Consider the following 21,396-nt stretch of genomic DNA (forward strand, 5'->3'; position numbering starts at 1 on the left):
TCAGAGCCAAACCCAAGCTCAACTAGACTTTCTTCTATGTTATTTTTTAGAGGTTTTATTTTGTGTTTTACAGTTGTGATTCATTTTGAGTTGATTTTGTGAAGCTTGGAAGGTCTATATCAAAATTCATTTTTTTTTTTTTTTTTTTTGTGCACATGGATATCCATTTGTTCCAGGACCATTTGTGGAAAATATTTGTTGCTGTTGTGTTCTCTATTGTTTGTGTCTTTGCTTCTTTGTCAAAGATCAATTACCTGTATTTTTGTGAGCCTCCTTCTGGGATATCTATTCTGTTCCATTGATCTATTTTTCTGCTATTTCACTAATACCACACTGTCATGTTGACTGTATCTTATAGTATGTCTTGAAGTCAGGCAGTGTCAATCCTCCAACTTTGTTCTTCTCTTTTAATATTGTATTGGCTATTCTGGGTCTGTTTTCCCTTTATATAAACTTGATCATTAGATTGTCAGTATCCATAAAATAGTTAGCTGTAATTTTGAATGGGATTGCATTGAATCTATAGATTGATCTGGAAGGAACTGACATTGATAATAGTGTCTTCCTATCAATGAACATGGAATCTCTCTCTATTTAGTTCTTTTTTGGAGTCTTTCAACAGAGTGTTGTAGCCTTCCTCATATGGACCTTGTATAACTTTTATTAGATTTTACCTAGGTACTTCCTTTTTGGGGTGCTAATGTAAATGGTTGTGTTCCTAATTTCAAATTTCACTTATTCATTGCCGATATATAGAAGTGTGATTATTTTTATTAACCTTGCATCCTACAACTCTCTTGCTCAATACTCACAACTGTATTTTTGTCAGTTGTTTTGGATTTTCTACATAGACAATCATCTCATCTGTTAAGAAAGATAATTTTACTACATCTTTTCCAATCTGTATACCTGTTAGTTACTTTGGTAATTTTACTGCATTGCATTAGGGCTTACAGAATGTTGTTGATCAGCAGTGGAGAGGGGGGACCTCCTTTCTTTACTCTGGATTTTGGTGAGAAAGCTTCAAGTTGCTCACTTGTATTCTATTTTTAGATTGTCTGTTGAACTTTTACCAAAAAAAAAAGCAAATTATTTTCATTTGTGTAAGTGTTCTATACATTGTCTTGTATATGTATTTTACCACTACACAATAGTAAAATTGTCTCTTTTTTCCAACCTTTTTACCTTTTTTTCTTGCTTATTACTACACAATTTTGCTTTACTAAGGTACAATACAGAATAGGAGAGATAGTAGTAATGTTTTATTGTTTTTGTTTATTTCTGAATTCATTGAGAGGTTCTCTTCGTCACGGTGAAGAATAATATTTGCTATACATTTCAAGTAGAAATTTAAACTAGGTTAGGGAAGTCCTTTTATGTTCCTAGCTTTTGTCAAAACTACATGTCACTATTTTAAAATGGTATTATTTTTAATAATACCACTTTAAAATCATATAATAATCATACAAATTTATTATAATAATCATTATAGTAATAATCATCTAGTAATAATCATATCACTTTCTCAGTTAATTGAAGTGGTGAAGTAAATTCTTATATTTTCTGCTAGAGAACCTTCTCTGAGTTCTGAGACTAAACACTTGATGAATATTTTATAGCGCTTCTGGATCCCATTTTCCAGGATCATCACTTAGGATTTTTGTGCCCATAATTATAGATTGATCTGTAATTCTTCTGTCTTTCTTAAAAAAAAAATTGAGACAGGGTCTTACCCTGTCTCCCAGGCTATAGTGCAGTGGCACAAACACTCATTACTGCAGCCTGGACCTCCAATGGTCAAGTGATCTTCCCGCCTTAGCCTCCTGAGCTGCTGGGACCTCAGGCGTGCACCACCACACCCAGCTGAATTTTGGTATTTTTTAGTTGAGAAGGGGTTTTGCCATGTTGCCCAGGCTGCTTTTGAACTCCTGAGCCCAGGTTGATCTGCCTGCCTAGGGCTCCCAAAATGCTGGGATTACAGGTGTGAGCCACCATGCTCAGCCTGTAGATCTCTTTTATTATATGGTTCGCATTAACTATCAATAATTTACTATCTCATAAAAGTGTTAGGAAACTGATTTTTTGAGCTTCTCTAAAATATTTTTAAAAATCTGTTTCTTAATTTTCTGGCAAAATTCACCAATAAAGTACAGCTATATAACATTGCTTATTTGTTTCAAGGTGTTGCAAGGAATTGAATTATTGAGCAAAATATTTAATAATAATTCTATTATGGTCTTTTTTTGTAAACTAAAAGAAATTGTTCTTTAGAATATGTAAGCATCACTTAAATTTGCGATTTTAGTGGTTCAAAACTTTTTCATAATCTGCACGTTTTATAAACGACAACTAAAACTTTAGTTATATTTTGTTTAATTTTTAAAAAATTATTTGGTTATATTTCCTCTTTTTTTTTGAGACAGAGTCTCACTCTGTCGCCAGGTGCCAGGCTGGAGTGAGGTGGCGCAATCTCGGCTTAGTGCAACCTCCGCCTCCCGGGTTCAAGCAATTCTCCTGCCTCAGTCTCCCAAGTAGCTGGGACTACAGGCGCACGCCACCACGCCCTGCTAATTTTTGTGTTTTTTAGTAGAGACAGGGTTTCACCATATTGGCCAGGATGGTCTAGATCTCTTGACCTCATGATCCGTGATCTGCCCGCCACAGCCTCCCAAAGTGCTAGGATTACAGGCATGAGCCACCACGCCCGGCCTGTATTTCCTCTTTTTATGCAATCAATTTGGCAACATGCTTTCGATTTTAATGAGAAACTTTGGAAATCTTGTGATTGTCTTTAATGGCTTTTTCTTTCTCTCTCCACTCGGCTTTGTGAAGGAGACTTTGATCCTCATCACCCTCAACGAGTCATATTCCCAGTTCCCACTGCCCATATTTGGATCCTGAGATAGGTGTGAGCTTCTATGTTGTTTCTGGTCAACAGAGACTTGTGTTTGTATCACTGGACATGTCTATGTTTCTTTCTAAGTTTATTAGAATAGATTTTAGGGCCAGACACAGGGGCTCACACTTGTAGTCTCAGCATTTTGGAAGGCTGAGGCTGGAGGATGGCTTGAGTCCAGAAGTTCTAGACCAGCCTGGGAAATGTAGCAAGACCCTGTCTCTACAAAACTTGTTTTAAAAAAGTAGTCATTTGAGCCCTTGAGCTCCCAGGAGTTCAGTGTTACATTAACCTGTGATTGTGCCCACTGCATTGTGCCTTGGCAACAGAAGGAGACCCTATCTCTAAAAACAACAAACAGAAAGACTAGGTTTTATCTTTACCTGAGTTTAGAGCAGAGGAAGGAAGATCAATGATTAATCTAATAGTACCATCTTGACAAGGATTGCTTACATATTCTTATGCCAGCAATCACTTTATAAATGAAAATTTAAACAATATTTATCCTATTCAATTGTAATTAATGTTTAAAACATCATTTTATAACATTTTGTTTATATTTTATTCAGCCAGAATCTGAAAAGAATCAGATAGGTAATTAGACCATCACTTTCATTTTCCTGGATTAATAATGGTCCATAGGCAGCAATTCGCAAACGTAACTTATTTTACTGAAACAATAACTCATTTAATGGTTTCTAAGTGACCCATAAAAGGTATTGCAATTTTAGAAGTGTCTAATATAGTACCCAAAAATAGCTAGGAAAAAGTGGGTCACTCTGTAAGCAAATCTCTATGCCCTAAAAAATAGTGTAATAAAAATAATTCAGTAACAGAAAAAAAAATCTTAAATTAAAAACATATTTCAAATCATTTTCTCATTTGATGATCACTTCAATTCTGTGAGATAGAGTATAGATATATTTCCAACTCTTACATATTTAAATGATTATATATGCTCATACTAAGTTAAAGTAAATTGAATTTTACACATTACATAAGCGTCTTCTTCAAAACATGTTATTTTATTTACTTGAAAGCATACATCAATCCATACAAAGATTTTCATTTCTTTTATGATAATATAACTAACAGGAAAATGTAAACACTATACAGGGAAAAATGTTTAATATATCTTTCTTACTGTTAACTATGTTTTTTCCATAAATTTGGTTTTTAAAAATGTATTTTATATTTTAAAAATTTTGCTTAATAGTCAAAATCTCTTATTTGCAGTGCATGCAAATATGGATTATTAAAAGTGCAAAGGGATAAAAACATAAATCTAATATATAACATAAAGAATTCCAATTATGATAAAGGATCCTAAAATGAAGTGTCATTCTTCAACATTCAATTAAATATAATAATAAGTTTCATTTTAACTGTATCTTTGTTTAGATTTCAGAAGAAATCACAAATGAAACACAATATTATGTTGGTGCAAACAATTATTTTTGCACAAATCTAATATAAGTATCATTTTTTTCAAATGTTTTTTTGTAAAATGGAGTTAACCATTGCCATAAGATTATAAGTAAAACAAATTCAATATAATGCTTAGATTATATTAAATCTGATAAAGACATTTAAAAAATAGTAGGAATAGAATGATATCAAACATGCTACCTTGTGAAGTGGTGAGCTCCTCGACCCTGACAGTGGAGTGATTTAAGTGCAGACAATGTTATCAGAAGGATTATTACATGGAAACGATTATTGTGTTTTATTCTAGTTCTAATTTTCTAAAGTCTTTGAAAATATTGATCCTCCATTAAGCTTCAAATGTTGATCTATGGAACACTTTCTGAAGTTAAGTATTATATAATATGTTTTTCATTAACTCAATACATGCTTGTATAACACTTATTATATACCAGTAAGTATTTAATACATTATACACTACCTATTAAGAAGCAGCACTGGATATAGCATGGTAAAAATAAAGATATGATCCTTTTCCTCATGATGCTTATAGCTAGTAGAAAATAAAGATGTTATAGAAGAGCATATACCTGTACACAAGTGGGAAGTCATATTTTGGTGCCATGTAAAGCAAAAGATCAGTGTGCTATGAGATTAAGGGGAAAAATTCTATGTGATCAGGGAATGCCTCATTGAAAGAACATTTCAGCTGTCACCTAAAGCAAGAGAAGAAAGTCAAGGGAAAAATGATGAACACAATGTCATGGTCATAAAAAAAACGACTCTACTAAAATATTGCTGTGGGCAAAGCTTTGCAGGTTCAGAAATTAAAAAAAAATCAATGCTACTGAAGCACAGAGCAGGGACAGAGAGTGCAAAGAAAAGCATTTAGAAGGCTTACATCATCCTAAATTTTATAGGTCAATGTAAGGAGTTCAAAGATTTATTCCAAGTTTAAAGAAAAGCTATTGAGTAGTTTTCATTTGGAGAGTGATAAAATTGTGGCCAGGTGCAGTACCTCACACCTGTAATCCCAGCATTTCGGGAGGCCAAGGCAAGTGAGTCGCTTGAGGCCAGGAATTTGAGGTCAGCCTGGCCAATATGGTGAAACTCCATTTTTACCAAAAAATATAAAAATTAGCTGGGTATGGTGGTGTATGCCTGTAATCCCAGCTACTTGGGAGGTTGAGATGGGAGAATCACTTGAAGCTGGAATGTGGAGATTGCAGTGAGCCAAGATTGTACCATTGCACTCCAGCCAGGGTGACCGAGTAAGACCCTGTCTCAACAAATAAATAAATAAATAAATAAATAAATAAATAAATAAATAAATTGTGTTTCTGGAAGACAACTGTTTAATGCTGAGTATATTCTGGAAGTGGAGGTTAAATTAAAAGCTATTGTAGACATCTAGGAAAGAGATAAAAATAATTTAGACCAAAGAAATAATAAAAAGGCAGAAAGAAAGTTTAAACATAGCAGATTTAATCAAATTTTCCGATTTATTAGAGAGTGGCAGAAACAGATGTCAAAAACTTAGTAGTTTCTGAATAAACAAAGTAGCTGATATCAAACTTATCCAACAGGTGTAGATAATTATAAACTTGGAGCAAAAAGTATTTTAAGAGGTTGAAAAACATGTTTGAATGCATCACCCCTCCCACGATATTTGAGAAAGGGGAAGCACATGAAGTAAGACTTACATTAACCTTGGAGTTTTCACTAGGGGAATTTTTCAAATTGCTGCACAGAGAAAGAGAGCCAGACAGAGAGCAAAGGTCTTAATATGAGTGGGAGAAGAAATAAGAGGTCAGAGTCTGGGGCTGTGAAAGTGGTTGGGATTTGGATGACAAAATATCAGAGAGGAGGAAAGTGCCAAGAAGTCCTCCAAGCATCTGCATAAAATGTTGCTGAGGGCCTGTGACAATGTCTTAGCTGACCATGTGCAGGACAAGAGGCTAAGAGGTCAAGCAGAAAACAGATGCAGAGAAGCTATGAGCTGAGTTTCTAGAGGTCTCACAGTACTGAGGAAATGTTAGTCCCTTCCAAACCATAGTAGAGAAACCTGGGTGCACACATTAGGCTTCAGTTGAGACGCCAGAAACACCATTCCCAGAAGTAAAAGCATGTCTTAGCAGTAAGTGCTCTCTTTCAATACGGGGATAAGTTAAAGTAGACCTGTGCTAAAATGGCTTAAAACCAAGCAACAACAGAAAAAAGGGTGATCCTCTCTTAATAGCTTAATAGAACAGAATCTAATGGTATTGTAGGATGAAAACATAATGTAGAGTTTCTGTATCATAGCATATAATGTCCACCATAAACTTAAAAATTATAATGCTAAAAATTATGCATAAATGACTGATAATCAAAACAAACCTATCAATATAAGCAGATGTAGAGAAAATTCAGATGTTGGAACTTTAGAAAAGGATTTCACAGTAAACCGGATTTATATATTGTAGAATATATAGAAAAACATAATTATGCTGGATAAACAGGTGGCGTATATTTCAAGAAAAAAATTAGAATATATGTAAAAAAATCAATTGGAAACTTTAGAAATGCAAAATATAATATATGAAATTAAGAACTTTTATGAGTTTAATAGCAGAAGACAGGATTATCATTTGGAATATAATAAAAGATCAGTGATAAAATACCAATCTTGCATGTTCTTCACATGTACCCCCAAACCTAAAATGCAATAAAAAAATTGAAAAATAAATAAATAAAAAATTGAAAATATGAAAAGAGTGGTTCACACTGTTCACAGCACCTGTAACCACTGTAACTACGTCCTGCTTGGTAGGTCTACTGCTATTGTAAATAACTTCCTTGGTGACTGATCGCATGGAAAGTTCCCCCTGCTACTCCCCTTGATGACTGTATGGAAATATAGCAACCCACAATCCTGGGAACCTCCTGCCCCCTGGTTACCAGCTTCCTTGCCTAACTTACTTATTCTGCTTCTGTAAAATTCCCCTCCCCTACCTACATCAAGGTTTAAAGGCAAATCAAACCCCTTCCTTGGGGCCGAGAGAATTTTGAGCTTTAGCCATCTCTCAGTTGCTGGCTAATTAATAAAGGACTCTTAATTTGGAACTCAGAGCATGGTGGTTTCCTTCTACCTCACTTGAATACAACAAAGGTTGGGAGCTGAAGATGAACTATAATTATTCAAACACTAAACACAAAATTGATTAATATCAATAAAAATAGACTTGGGACAAAGGGTATTGTGGAATGAAGTAGGTTATTTAATAATGACAAAAGAAGAAATTCAATAAAAAGATAATTTTAACACAAAATTCTCCTAATTATACAGACTCAAGATATAAAAATTAAAATTTGATGGAAATGTCAACGGTAAAAGATAGATCCAAAATTATAGTTGAAAATTTAAACATACTTCTCTTACTATATGAGAAAGCAGTTGAACAAACAGAAAAAAAAATTAATACAGATGTAAAAGATTTGAACAACACTAATAAAAAGCTGCATCAACTGCAAAATATACATTTTCCTCAAGATTAAAGTGAACACTGACAAAAACTGAGTATGTTATGCTATAAAGCAAGTCTAATCTTACTTATCTTTAATATCTAAGCTTCTGACTGAAGAATAAGGAAATAAAATTAACAAATCAACCTCAAAAAATTAAATTAAAGACAGCGATCAATGAAATAAAAAATAGAGATTTGGCCTTGGATCAAACACTGAAAAACAAAAGTAAATAAAATAAAGCTTCAAATGCTGAAATAAATAAATTCTCAAGTTATGCAACTGAATGTTAATTTCATCAGCTCTTTTCTTCTTTTTAAATGTGGCTCATATCTATGGCTCAAATATATTTATTGCACAGTGCTGTTCAAAACTTTAATTTTCAATGCTGGAAACTGAATAGAAAAGATAATAAATTTTTTAGTCAGTTCCTTCTCAGAGAACTCTTAATATTCTTCAGTAGTGCAAATCTACGGATCTAATCCACTCTTGAAGCCATGGTGAAAGTCCTAGAAATAAGAACATATTCTACACATTGAAAAATTGTTCTGCATTTGTTTTAAAAATAATTTATTACTCTTTTATTATCAAGTATTCAATACAGGAAAGGTGAATATCAAATCCCAAGTAACAATTAATTGATCTATGACAACCATTACACAATTCTAGACAACAAACCATTAAAAAGCCAGTCAGCAACTGTCTTTGCATAATATTTATACATTTATGGCCATAAAATACTCAAAACACTGAACCTGGATGATTACAAAGTAATATAGAAATTTTGGTACAAAGCATACCACAATCAAAGCCAAGTAGAAAACCTTTAACACATAGGGCCTGAAGTCAACTATTTATGCTGTATATCCTCAAGTAGTTCATATTCTTTTTCCTCCTTGCCAAGAGTTCCTGTTAGGGCAGGAGAAGAGAATTATTTTGGCAGAAAGGGAGAGAGAGCAGAGGTGGAAAATGGAAACCATTCATGTGGTGACAGACAAGCTGTCAATCAAAATGAGGCGTACTCTTCTGAGATGAAGGGCAAAGGCAAACTAAAAGTAGGACAGAAAGCAGACAAAGTAGGGACTTCTGTGGAATCGACTGAGAGAGGAGAAAACCAGAGACCACATGGTGCTGAGTTGGGCACATGGGTTCTGCCACTTTCTGTTAGTAACCCTGTGCTCTATTCACACCAAAAACGTTGCAGCCTGATAGTTTCCAGTGCTGCTGAAGTACTTTCAGCTTTTGCAAAGTTTAGAGGGTATTTTAAAAGAAGAATGGAGGAGACCTTTCCAAGATGGCCAAAATGGTGCAACCAAATTGCTACACAGATCCCACTGCTTTAATACCAACAGCTGGAACAGACACTCTCATGTTTGTTATATGTTTAAGCTTATCATATTTTCTCTATTCCATTTACATCACAGATGATGAGTACTAAAACAAACTTTAATTGATGTATTAGAATGTATGTAATTTGACCTGAATACATATCTCCTCATACAAAGGGGGAAAGAAGACAAAATAGTTAACAGAAATTAAAAATAAAAATCAAGAACACTTGCTCAAAGACAAATAATGCATTAGAAAAAGAAAGGACACAACATTGTTAAGGTTCAGCATAAAGTAATTATTTCAAGAAAATTTAAATTTGGATCTTGTGTGTGTACGTGTTTAATTCTGTGAGGCATCACCTAAGATCCAATGTGAAATGACATTTATAAGGGAGGCCTGGGAGGTTATAGGGAGACGGTATGTTTAGTTAATGATGAAAACGAAAGAAAAGAGTTGTCTAATACAAGAAAAAGATACAAGGAAACCCATAAAACATATTTTAATTTTTTTTGAGTACAGAATACTAGTAACAATAAAGATTTAGCAAACTTTAAAAGCTTTCCTAGAACTTAGAGGGAAAATGTAACCTGAATTTAAGAAGAATATAATTGACATACCAAACAAAAAGTGATGGCAGATATATTTAGCCCTTGTGAAGGAATAATTGATGATCAAGAGATAGAAGGAAAACATAATATATATATATATATATATATATATATATATATATATATAAGATTTTATACTGTATTTAAAAACCTTTTTTAAGAAAAATGGAAAGATTTGAACATATAAATCAAATGCACTTTTCACAATTACATTAAATTTATTAGCCACATATTTATATTAAGATATATTCTGTTCCCTTTCAAACATAAGTGTAAACAATTTTTTAGTAATTTGGCAAAAAAATGACACTTTCAATGGGAAAATTGATGACAAATATTTCTTTCTTAACACTAAGATAGTGGAATGATGTTCATTGATGGTAATATTTTGTGAACCTAGAATTTCATGCAATCCAGGCAGTTCTTCACTTGTGAAAGGAATGGTAACTGCTTATCCGTCTGGGTGAAAATTACTAAAATATTATTCTAGATTACTGATAAAAGAACCAAAATAAAGAGGTCAACTAAAGGAAGAGCTAGATTACAATGTCAATAAATGTTTTTAAAAAATTAAGAATTCAAATAAAAATATTTAATATGCTTTCATTTAAAAATTGTTAATATCAAGTACATCTTAAAAATATATATGGTCAAAAGGGAAAGATGCTAATCTTGGTCTAATCCCTAGTAAATAAATTAATAAACATGAATTGGGAATATGATTTTTATTAAAAGGTTAAACATATATACACACAAATAGGTTTCAGTAATCTAAGAAATGACATAATTTGAGGATTTAAGAATCTGGAAATCATGATATAGGTTGATCATGAATGTCAAAAATATTTATTAATTTAAAAGTAAAGCATAATAGTTATAAACTGAAAATCAAGGTAAACTAATAAAATGTATTTAATAACAATATGCGCTTTTATCTCCAGTTCATATATTTTAATCCATGCAAATTTAGAAGGGCAAGAAGAACAAAGGCAAACGGTAAGATAATTCTCCATAGAGAAAAATATTTAAAATGTAATTTAATTCTTGACCTTAATTACAAATCTCTAATTAAGAGATTCAAGATTTAAAAAATATATTAAATAACTTTTAGTAGAAATAATCAGGATTTATAAATCAAAACGCAAAAATTCCAAACCAAGAGCAGAGGGTAATATATAAAAGCAGCACTGCGTAGCACAATCCTTACAGAAAGCACAGAATGCAAGGAAAACATCAAGAAAGTTAAAGCCATAAGATAAAGCATATATTTCTTTTATATGTATGACATTATTATTAATATTCTGAGTTCTTTTTAAAAAAGATAAATGCTCAGATTAACTTAACACTAAACCCACTTATAGTCTGTAGAAAAGAGGCCATGGTGCGCTGGAATGATACCTTGAGACTTGAGGGCCAGCTTTCCTCATGAATTACTTGCTGAATTCTGAGGTTGCTAAGCTAAGAGTTAGGCTAAAAACTTCTGTAAAGAAATAAATAAGTCTCCAATAATCTTAAAGTATTAAAAAAAAAAAGGCTGACTAAAAATGCCTAGAAATAAAGCAAGCAAGAGATGAGAACAATAGAGAAAGTTGAGATTCATCCAAGTGCGAATCAAAAGCTTGAGAATGGTAAAGGTTAAAACCAAGAAACAAGAAAATTATGATTGGGAGGAAATAGAAAACACAGAGAATAACATAAAAGTAATATTTAGTTATCTTCAAAGAGGCTAAAAAGGACACTGGAGTCATAAAACAAGAATATGCTATTATAAAGAGAGAACTAGAAAGAGCTCAAATTGAAATAATAATTTAAAAATCTAAAAGATTTAACTGGCATGACATCATTTTGTTGAAATTGCTGATGATATACTGTAACAAAGAGATTACTAAGCACAAAATATAAGGATAGGAGTTTAGAAATATTGGTAAGTTGAGATCCTGAGATAATAGAGCTGTCCAAACAGAAATTACTCCTGATTATAATAGATTTTTGGGAAAAACTGTTCATTTAGAATTAATTTCTTTAGTAATAAAAGCATTCTGCAGGAAAAAATATATATACATAGAAAATCATGCAACTAGATATAGGCAATGATTAAGTTCAAACAGAGAAAAATAAAAAGGTAAATGACAGAACATTTAATTATAGTATACTATGAGGCTGTGCAGTAAACAATGTTAATATTCTCAATGAAATGCAACTATTTATCTAAAAATTTAGTATAAACTATATTGGCATGATGAGATAGAAGAGTGGTGAAAGTTGTGTTGGTGTAAGAGTTCCTCAGATGCAATGAGTTCTCAGGACATAATAGAACATGGATAGTAGGGAAAGCTTATATAGAACTTGAGGATAAGTAGCAGCAGGAGAAGGATTTAATGTATGTAAGAGTAGTGTCCTTGGGAAATGAGACTCTGAATAAAATAAAATAAATTATAAAATTCTGTGAGTTCAAATACCACATAGTTTATAGTTTCTGAGATTTGTGTTTGCTTAAAAAGGGCTTTTCTCAAATTATTACAAAAATAATCTCATTTTATTATAATACTTTCCTAGTTTATGACACTGGTAATATTACACTTGAGCTTCAACAGTCTTTTCTTATATGATTAGATTTTATTATATTAGTTATTCTTCATTTTTTAAAAATAAATTACATTCTCTTCCTTTAGGACCATTTTTAATTTCTCTTTATGGTCTAACACAAAATAACTTAGAATTACAGATTTTCTATTTCTCTGTTTCTTTCTCCAGGTTGTCAGTGGGGCTACTGAATAACTTATGTAGCACAAATCTCTTTCCAGCATTACTTGCTTCCATGGACTGGCGCCTTCCTGTGATAATTATAGTTCAAACTGGACTTAGTATTATTGTTTCCTAATAGAGTACATTCACTACGAGCTATGTTCGTCTCTCAAACAGACTTTTATAAGGTCCAAATAAGAACGTTATTATATTCAATATAGAAATTGTTTTCCTATTTAACATTTCCAAGCCATGACTGTCAAAAGTAATTATATGGGTCTGGTAGAGTTTCCTTTTGAAAAAAAAGTCTCTTCATTGTTTATTAATTTCTTTGATAAATAAAGTGAATAAAAGTATTAAGCACATCACAGAAAATTACTTTTTAACAGAATTGTATTCATTGAAAGTAGAAATTTTCCTATGCTTCTGCATTAGTTATGTCTATAAAAAACCATAAAATTTTACCTTCACTTAAAGATAATAGAGACCATATATTTAGAGGTGAGTTCAGAAAATAGTACTAACTTTGCAAAAACATATCATGGGGAGAAAAATGGAGTATTTTTCCACTTATTTGTGTCGTCTCTGTTTTTTTTTTTTTTTTTCAGCAGTGTTTTGTCATTCTCATGGAGGTCTTTTACCTCCTTAGATGGATTCCCAGGTAGTTCCTTTTTTCTGTGTGGCTGCTTTAAATGGGATTGTGTTGTTGATTTGATTCTTGGCTAGAAAACTATTGGTGGATAGAAATGCTACTAAATTTTGTACATTGATTTTGTATCCTAAAACTTTACTGAAGTCATTTATTAGTTCTAGAATTCTTTCATTGAAGTCTTTAGGGTTTTCTAGGTACAGAATTATATCATCAGCAAAGAGAGATAACTTGACTTCATCTTTCCCTATATGAATATCTTTTCTTTCTTTCTTTTGCCTGATTCCTCTGAGTAGGACTTCCAGCGCGATGCTGAATAAAGGTGTTGACAGTAGGCATCCTTGTTTTGTTCCAGTTCTCAAGGAGAATGGCCCAGCTTTGGCCCAGTCCGTATTATGTTGGCTGTGGGTTTGTCATAGGTGGCTCTTATTCTTTTGAGGTATATTTCTTTGATACCTCTTTTTCTGTTTCTGTTGAGGTGATCATATGACTTTTTGTTTTGATTCTGTTTATGTGGTGAATCACATTTATTGATTTGCATTTGTTGAACCAACCCTATATCCCAGGAATAAAGCCTACTTTATTGTGGTAAATTAACTTTTTAATGTGCTGCTAGATTCAGTTTTCTAGTACTTTCTTAAGAATTCATTCTACCAAAAAGACACATGCACCTGTATGTTCATCAAAGCACCATTTCTAATAACAAAGACATGTAACAAAACCAGATGCCCATCAGCAGTGAGTTGGATAAAGAAAATGTGGCACATATATGCCAAGGAATACTACTCAGCCATAAAAAAGAACAAAATCATGTTCCTTGCAGCAATATGCATAGAACTGGAGGCCATTATCCTAAGTGAATTAATGCGGGAACAGAAAACCAAATACTGCATGCTATCACTTGTAGGTGATAGCTAAATACTGAGTATGCATGGACACAAAGATGGAAACAACAAACAATGTGTACTAGTCATGGGGTGTGTGCTGAAAAACTCCCTATTGGGTACTATGCTCATTACGTGGGTAATGTGATATCCATACCACAAACTTCAGCATCACACAATATGCCCACATAACAACCCTGCACATGGACCCCTGAATCCAAAGTAAAAAAAAAAAAATCATACGTGTTCTTTAGAAATAAATCTCGTTAGCAAGGTAAACATGTATTAAAAATAGAAATAATGATTCTCATGCACTCTACTCCAATGGTGTGATGTACCCAAAATTGAGTCATAGTAAGGAAAGTTGCACAATTACCAAGACAAGAATTCTGCGGAGATTATTTCATTCCCCACACTAATAACAGGCGATCTTTTTATCACTAACAACATGGCATGGAAGAGGCAAGGCCAAGGCACTGAAGGCCTTTGCATTTTGGAGGACAATGTGCTATATGTTTATGTGTGTGTGTGTGTGTGTGTGTGTGTGTGTGAATTCTACACTAATCTTTAAAGAATGTGTACCTGTTTCTCCTGGATATAGAGAAAATAGAGTATTTTCAGTATAGTATTTTGATTAAAATCAATATGAGTCTATACTGAGATCATTGAGGAGATGCCTCATTTGCCTACCATAATAGTTGAACTCTAGAATAGAAAAGAGAACATGATATAATGTGAGAGTATAAAAACCCATTCCTCTTGGGTTCTGAGATTGTCAGAAAAGCAAACCTTTCAGAAAAGCACACCAATTTCCTTTTTATGTGCATTTATCTAGAGATTGGTTGCATGCCAGAAACCATAGAAGTCTAATGGCGGGGAGATTTGTTTTTTATTTGCATTTGGGATCTTGAGAGGAAGATGCCTCACCATTTGCCCCATACCCACTTGGGGAACAGCCACAGAAAAGCAGAGAAACATGGTCAGGCAAGAGGAGCCCTAATATTTAGCTTTTCCAGACTCTACTTGGTCCTCATGAAGAATTGTGACTGAGGAGGGAGCTTGACCTGGGGGCCATCCTGAAGGCTCCACCTGGGTGAATTCCTCAGTCAGTTGGGTGATAGGGGATATGACAGGGAGAGAGGAGGGAGGCCATACCAGAGAGGGCTGAGATGGAGCCAGTTCAACAGGAGAAGTGCTAAGCAAAGAGAAGGAAGTTCACCTTTCAGCATCAAAACCCAGCTGTACCCAGTGACAAAATGGACTTCACTGCTACACAGCCTAGCAAACCCTCACCAGTGCGCACCTGAAGGTCCACCCTCTTTGCTCCCCGGTGCCGAGTTCCTATTAGCCATACAATTCCCCACGTTAGGGAGAGAAACAGGGAAGAAGTGAAGACTCAGTGAATGCCAAAGCCTTTTACAATGAGACATTAATTTATCGGATAAAAGTCATCTTTATTCAGTAATCAATTAGTAAGATTTCATTTTTTTTATGACTAATCAATGGCCGGTGGGGGAGGGATGAATAAAACCAGTATGTTATTGACTGAGCTAAGTTTTACGAGTTGCCTTCAGTTGAAAATAGCTATGAAAAATTATGTGTCTTTTTGTTCAAAATAACATTTTACCTTAAAAACTAAACTTAAATATGAAGCAATAAACTATAATGTATACAAAAATTTTAAAGAAATATTCGCATAACTACAATTTTCTAATTTATTCCTATCATTCAAGGGGAAACCACGGCTTTGTTTTGGCCTGATTTCTACCTAGATACTACTTTGTAATGCTGATGCCCTTCTACGATTTTACTGTAGAAATGTCTATCCAGGCAAAAGGCAAAAGTCCTTTCAGTTTCTCAGCCATGCTTATAGCATTGTCTTAGCTTCAATCACAGGTTATCTGTTACTTTAAAATAAATATTTGCATTATTTAGTGTGCAAATCTTAGTTCGATCTTTCAGTCTCTTTAGAATACAAAACACTGATTCATCTGCTCACTTCTGTTTTATTCAAGGAATTAGAAATCATCTATAAAATTATATAAGAAATGTATTGTTACAGCTCTAGAATGATCTAGAATGATTTATTTTTGTTAATACAGTCTGCCATCCCACCACGTAGACAAAAAACACATATATAAAAGTTTACCAATTACTTAAACAAACCAGTGCTTTTACTTAAAGGCAATGGTTCTCTTATTAAAGACCCAGCAACTTGTATGGTTTTCATCTTACTTTTTCTTGCAGATCTTATAACTTTAAGATTTTATGTAAGGAGTATTCTAAAAGCTCCTTTTGACATTCAAAATATTTACACATCTTAGAATCAAAGTTGTTTTTAAATGATATCTAAATATCATTTAAATCCTTTGCCAGAGTATGCAGTATCTGCTAGACAAAAATTAGTAGAAGTGAAGAAGCCCATTAATTTGTGTATTAGTGTCTGTAAATTTTTTCACTAATATTTTCAGTTAATTAAAATAATTTGACTGATATTTAGGAAAATATAAAAGAAGAAAAGGATATATAATGTCCTTATTTAAGGCCCTAATCTTTAATTAAGCATATTTTGTGAAATAATTACCAGTTTTGTAAGTGCCCGAGTTCAGTCTCTAAATTTTCATTTCTTTCTTTCTGTTCATCCAGAGACCTCTGGAGCTTACGAATCTGATTCAGGGAATCATCAAGCTGAAAGCAAAGTAGAAAATGCTTTAGTTAGGCTCATATTTCTATAGTCTATCATGGTGGCTACAGTAAATAACATCTTATCATATACTTAAAACTTGCTAAGAGAATAGATGGTAAGTATTCTCACCACAAAACTATAAGTGAGATATTGCATATATTAAGTAGCTTGATTAGCTATTCTACAATATACACACATAGCAAAACATCATGTTGTATATCATAAATATGTACAACTTTTACTTGTCAATTTAAAAATAAAAGTTAAATTAAAAAAATAATGACGCATTATATATAGGACATAGTTTTCTATCTCCACCTGAATAAGAAATGCCCTTAATGAAAAAAAAAGTTGAAATAAAATAACCCTTTAAAAACGAGGTATATTTTTGTGTGACAGTAACTTATCAGTAGTGTATGTGTGAGTTTCTTTTGTATATGTGCATGAATAAAAATATCCATTTATTTTAATAAGAGTCAATGTACATATCCAATAAAACAAACCTCAAAATGAGCTCTGAAATATTTGACAAAATCTTTTCCATGTAGCCACTCTTCCCTATTTCCACCCTTGCCTCCCCTAGCTATAAGTCACTGAAGTATAACTTGTTTTTTGTTCCCATGGCTTTGAAAAAAAATACATGTGTGTATACATATTCACATATTCATATTCTAAGTACACATATATATGTGAAATACATTTTTATATATTATTGAAAATACATTATTTTCTTTTAATTGCTTTAATTAAAAATGTATATCATGCTGTATATAATAATCTTCCTTTTAAAATCCAATGGCTAAGACTCATCTGTAGTAGAGATATCTCATCTGTGCTCTATTTATTCTCCCTGTTTTGTATTATAGGACTGGATTAATGTTCAATACAGATGCAATTTTAAAAAATATTTTTGATTTGTGGTTAGTTGGTTGATTCCACAATGGATATGGAGGACCAACTGTATAGATACACAGTAATGAACCACATAATGACTTTAATAATGGGTGCATATAAGGTAGTGGTCCCATAAGATTGTAACAGAGCTATATAATGGAGTAGGCTATACCATCTATACCATCTAACTCTACGACATTCACACAAAGACAAAATTACCTAATGATTCAGATTATATTCCTATTGTTGACACGCACACACATGCACACACACACACACACACACACATAACAGATGACAGATAGATATAGATGTGATTCATCTGTGAAAAATTTTCTCTAGAGACATGCCTAGGAGTAGAAACACCAGATAACACTTTTTGTAATACTAAATTTCACAAGATAATACCAAAATATCTCCCAAAATTGTTTACTAATTTAACTAAATAAAACAATTAGAAAGGATCTAGTTTAATCACATTTTCATTAACACAATGTGACATTTGAAATCCCTGATCAACAATTATGTATAATATGTCTTTATATTTTTATTAGATTAATATTTTATTTTGTGTGTTTATTCAGGCCTCTTGCTCATTATTCTATTTTGACATTTGTCCATTTCTTTTTTTCTACATATATTAATGTTATAATGTTAATACTATTCCTTTGCCAGTCATAAGTGTCCCAAGTATTTTTGTCAGGTTTACAATTTTTTTTTTATTTAAGAGATCTTTGCTTTAATCACAGTTATTTTTATTAAATTATGAAATCTATCAATATTTTCTCCTACAGTTGGGATTTGTACTCCAACTTTAGAAAAATATTGTTCCGTATGTTCACTATTTGTTCATGTTCTACACTTATTTATATTTTTGATCAAGTTGATGTTAATTTTACACATGACATGAGGTAGAAATTCAATTTTATTTTTTTCATATACAAACACATTTTGAAAGGTACATAAGTGCAAATATTGAACAGACTTTTCTCAATTGATCTGATATATCAAATCTGTCATATGTCAAAACTCCATATATTTGATGTACAAAGTTTCTTTCATAAAGTCCGATAGCAGACTCTTTTTTGGATAATTTATTTGGTCCGGCACATTGTCTGAATTACTACGGTCTTTTGACATACAATAGTATAAGCTCCCTTTTCCCAGTCGCTTTTCATCAGAAATACCTTGACTATCCTTGAAATTTATATGCTTTATAAATTTCAAAAACAGCATAGCAAATTTCACGAGAATTATATTTTTGTTTAAACTGGACATTCATCAATTCTATGGGATAATTTAAGTATATTTGACATTATTTCAATATTTAATGTTTTTGCCCAATACCCAGAGTATTTTAAATTTTACTTATGTCATCTTTAAAGTTTCTCAACTCAATATCATAATTTTCTCAGAAGCTTTGGAAAGTGTCTTCTTAGGAGTTTACATTTTATTAAATTTAGTTTTAGGAATTTTATATCTTACAGTATTAAAAGTAATATTTTGAAATTATTTTTCCAAAAAATGAAATAAAATAGTTTAGAAGTTTTGTTGTATGTGTATAGTAAGTAAATTGTCTTATCAGGCCAGGAAAAGGGGCTCACATCTGTAATCTCAGCACTTTGGGAAGCTGAGGCAGAAGGGTTACTTGAGGCCAGAAGTTCAAGACCAGTCTGGACAATGTAGTAAGACCCCATTTTTAAAAAGAAACATTAAAAATAGCCAGGCCTGGTGGCACTTGCCTGTAGTCTCAGCTACTGGGTAGGCTGAGGCATGAAAATGGCTTGGGACCCTGAGTTCAGGATTATGGTGAGCTATAATTTTAGCACTGTATACCAGCCTGAGCCACAGAGCAAGATCCTGTCTCTAAAATAAGTAAATAAATAGTCTTATTAACTGAACATTTATTTTACTAAAACTTAACATCCAGCTAAACATTCTTTGGTTTTCTAAAAATTAGTCTTTCTTTTCCTGATTGGAATAAGGTAATTATTTTAAAATAAGCTCAATTTTATTTTGAAATATATCTTTAAGCTTTGAAATCAATTAGGGTTCATACTACAGTTTTCCCATGTGTGTCTTACAGCAAATTTCATATCCACAGAGAGTCTAATATCCTCAATCTTTAAAATGGTTGTACTTATAGACTTGCTATGAAGATGAAAATAGATAATACTTACAGATTGCATTATGTGGTACTAGATATGAAGTATTTAGCATATGTTATCTAATCTAAACTTGGTTTATTAGAAGGACAGTGAAAATTAATGTGAAATGTAATCACTGGTACTGCTATTATAAGTGATTCTTGGCTACACAGTGAAGGAACTATCATGACTAGGAAAGTTAACACTATGAGCACTTAATATCTAAAGTGCGGAAGTCATCTTAAAAGCAGAATATCTCACAAGGCAAAAATAGAAAAAGCAACACTTAATCTAAGGTGATGAGTAAAATGAAGTAGAAATGATAGATTCAGAAGGTTTCAGAACTTTTCAACAAGGGTGATAAGCATGAGTATCTCATCTTACTGAAGTGCTATTTTGTTCTATATGCTAACAAAATGAAATTATATGCAAACATTGTGAGTTGAATTAGCACGAATCTGTCTGTAATTTGCTCCTTCATCTCTTGGCTCATAGACAATATCAAGGTTTTAGAGATGCAAATTTAAGGCCAGGCGAGGTGGCTCACGCTTGTAATCTCAACGTTTTGGGAGGCCAAGGTTGGCAGATCTCTTGAGGTCAGGAGTTTGAGACCAGCCTAGCCAATATAGTGAAACCCTGTCTCTACTAAAAATACAAAAATTAGCCGGGCATGGTGGCAGGCACCTTAATCCCAGCTACTCTGGAAGCTGAGGCAGGAGAATCACCTGAACCTAGGAGGTGGAGGTTGCAGTGAGCAGAGATTGAGCCACTACTCTCCAGCCTGGGCAACAAAGTAAGACTCTCTAAGAAAACAAAAGAAAGAAAAGAAAGAAATGCAATGCAGTGCAAATTTAAGCAAATGGACCCTGACATACTCTGAAAAAGCTGAGAGTTCCTGGCTTTGAACTGCTCTTTTTAGGAAAAGAAATCAACAACAAAAAGTACCTTCCTCAAGTACTATTAATTGTGTTTTTTCCAGGTTAACCAATCAAATATATTAAGAAGTGTTTTAGTTGCTAAGTGGCCAAGTTGTTTTCTTTTTAGTCTTACTGGGGCTTCCATGGGGTAGGTTTGTGTGGTTTTAATCTCTTCCCTTTCTCACAGTAATTTCCTGCAACTTTATTGTTCCAATTGAATGCTTCACAATTTTAGGGAAACTTCTACCCGTGTGCAGCTTCGAGACAAAATATCTTGCTTTTCTCTTGAAGTAGATTGCTGACCCTCAGCACTATAGAGTAATTTTAGTATTTATTCAAATTGCAAGAAAAATCAATCCTCTATATACGAAGCCAAACCACTGGTAAAGATGAACCAGATCCCAACTGACTGATCTCTATACTAGCGTTATTAAAACGAAATCAATTTAAATGTTAGAAAGCTTTAAGTGGTTACTCTTTCCAAGGGATGTGGGGGAGGGAAGATTTTTTTTTTTTAGTACCCTCACGGAGAAATGTTATTCTGTAAACTCTTCTCATCAATTATTTATGCTTACAGAATGAACATTTTGTTAATGTACTTCATATTGAACTCCCAAACAGTATTTAGTCTTATTTCTGAATTTCTAATATTTAGACATTTTCGGTAATACCCACATTTTGTTGAGATCTATGATTCCCAATTCGTAGA

At 32.8% G+C, this 21,396-nt stretch overlaps 1 protein-coding gene across 11 annotated transcripts in view; it reads right to left on the bottom strand.

The window, feature by feature from the left end:
* The window catches only part of CCDC102B (coiled-coil domain containing 102B), a 336,572-nt gene that overhangs the window by 11,464 nt on the left and 303,712 nt on the right, over positions 1 to 21,396 (bottom strand). For 10 of the 11 annotated variants that reach the window (XM_074383268.1, XM_074383263.1, XM_074383269.1 and 7 more), the window contains one exon: positions 11,803 to 16,731. In XM_074383268.1, the coding sequence (XP_074239369.1) occupies positions 16,624 to 16,731 (108 nt within the window). In that variant the 3' untranslated portion in view covers positions 11,803 to 16,623. Of the gene's footprint in view, positions 1 to 11,802; positions 16,732 to 21,396 lie in introns of those variants that run through there. The other variant, XM_074383267.1, reaches the window with a different exon arrangement.

The sequence above is a fragment of the Saimiri boliviensis genome, chromosome 13 (genome assembly GCF_048565385.1).
Source record: "Saimiri boliviensis isolate mSaiBol1 chromosome 13, mSaiBol1.pri, whole genome shotgun sequence".
Classification (NCBI taxonomy): domain Eukaryota; kingdom Metazoa; phylum Chordata; class Mammalia; order Primates; family Cebidae; genus Saimiri; species Saimiri boliviensis.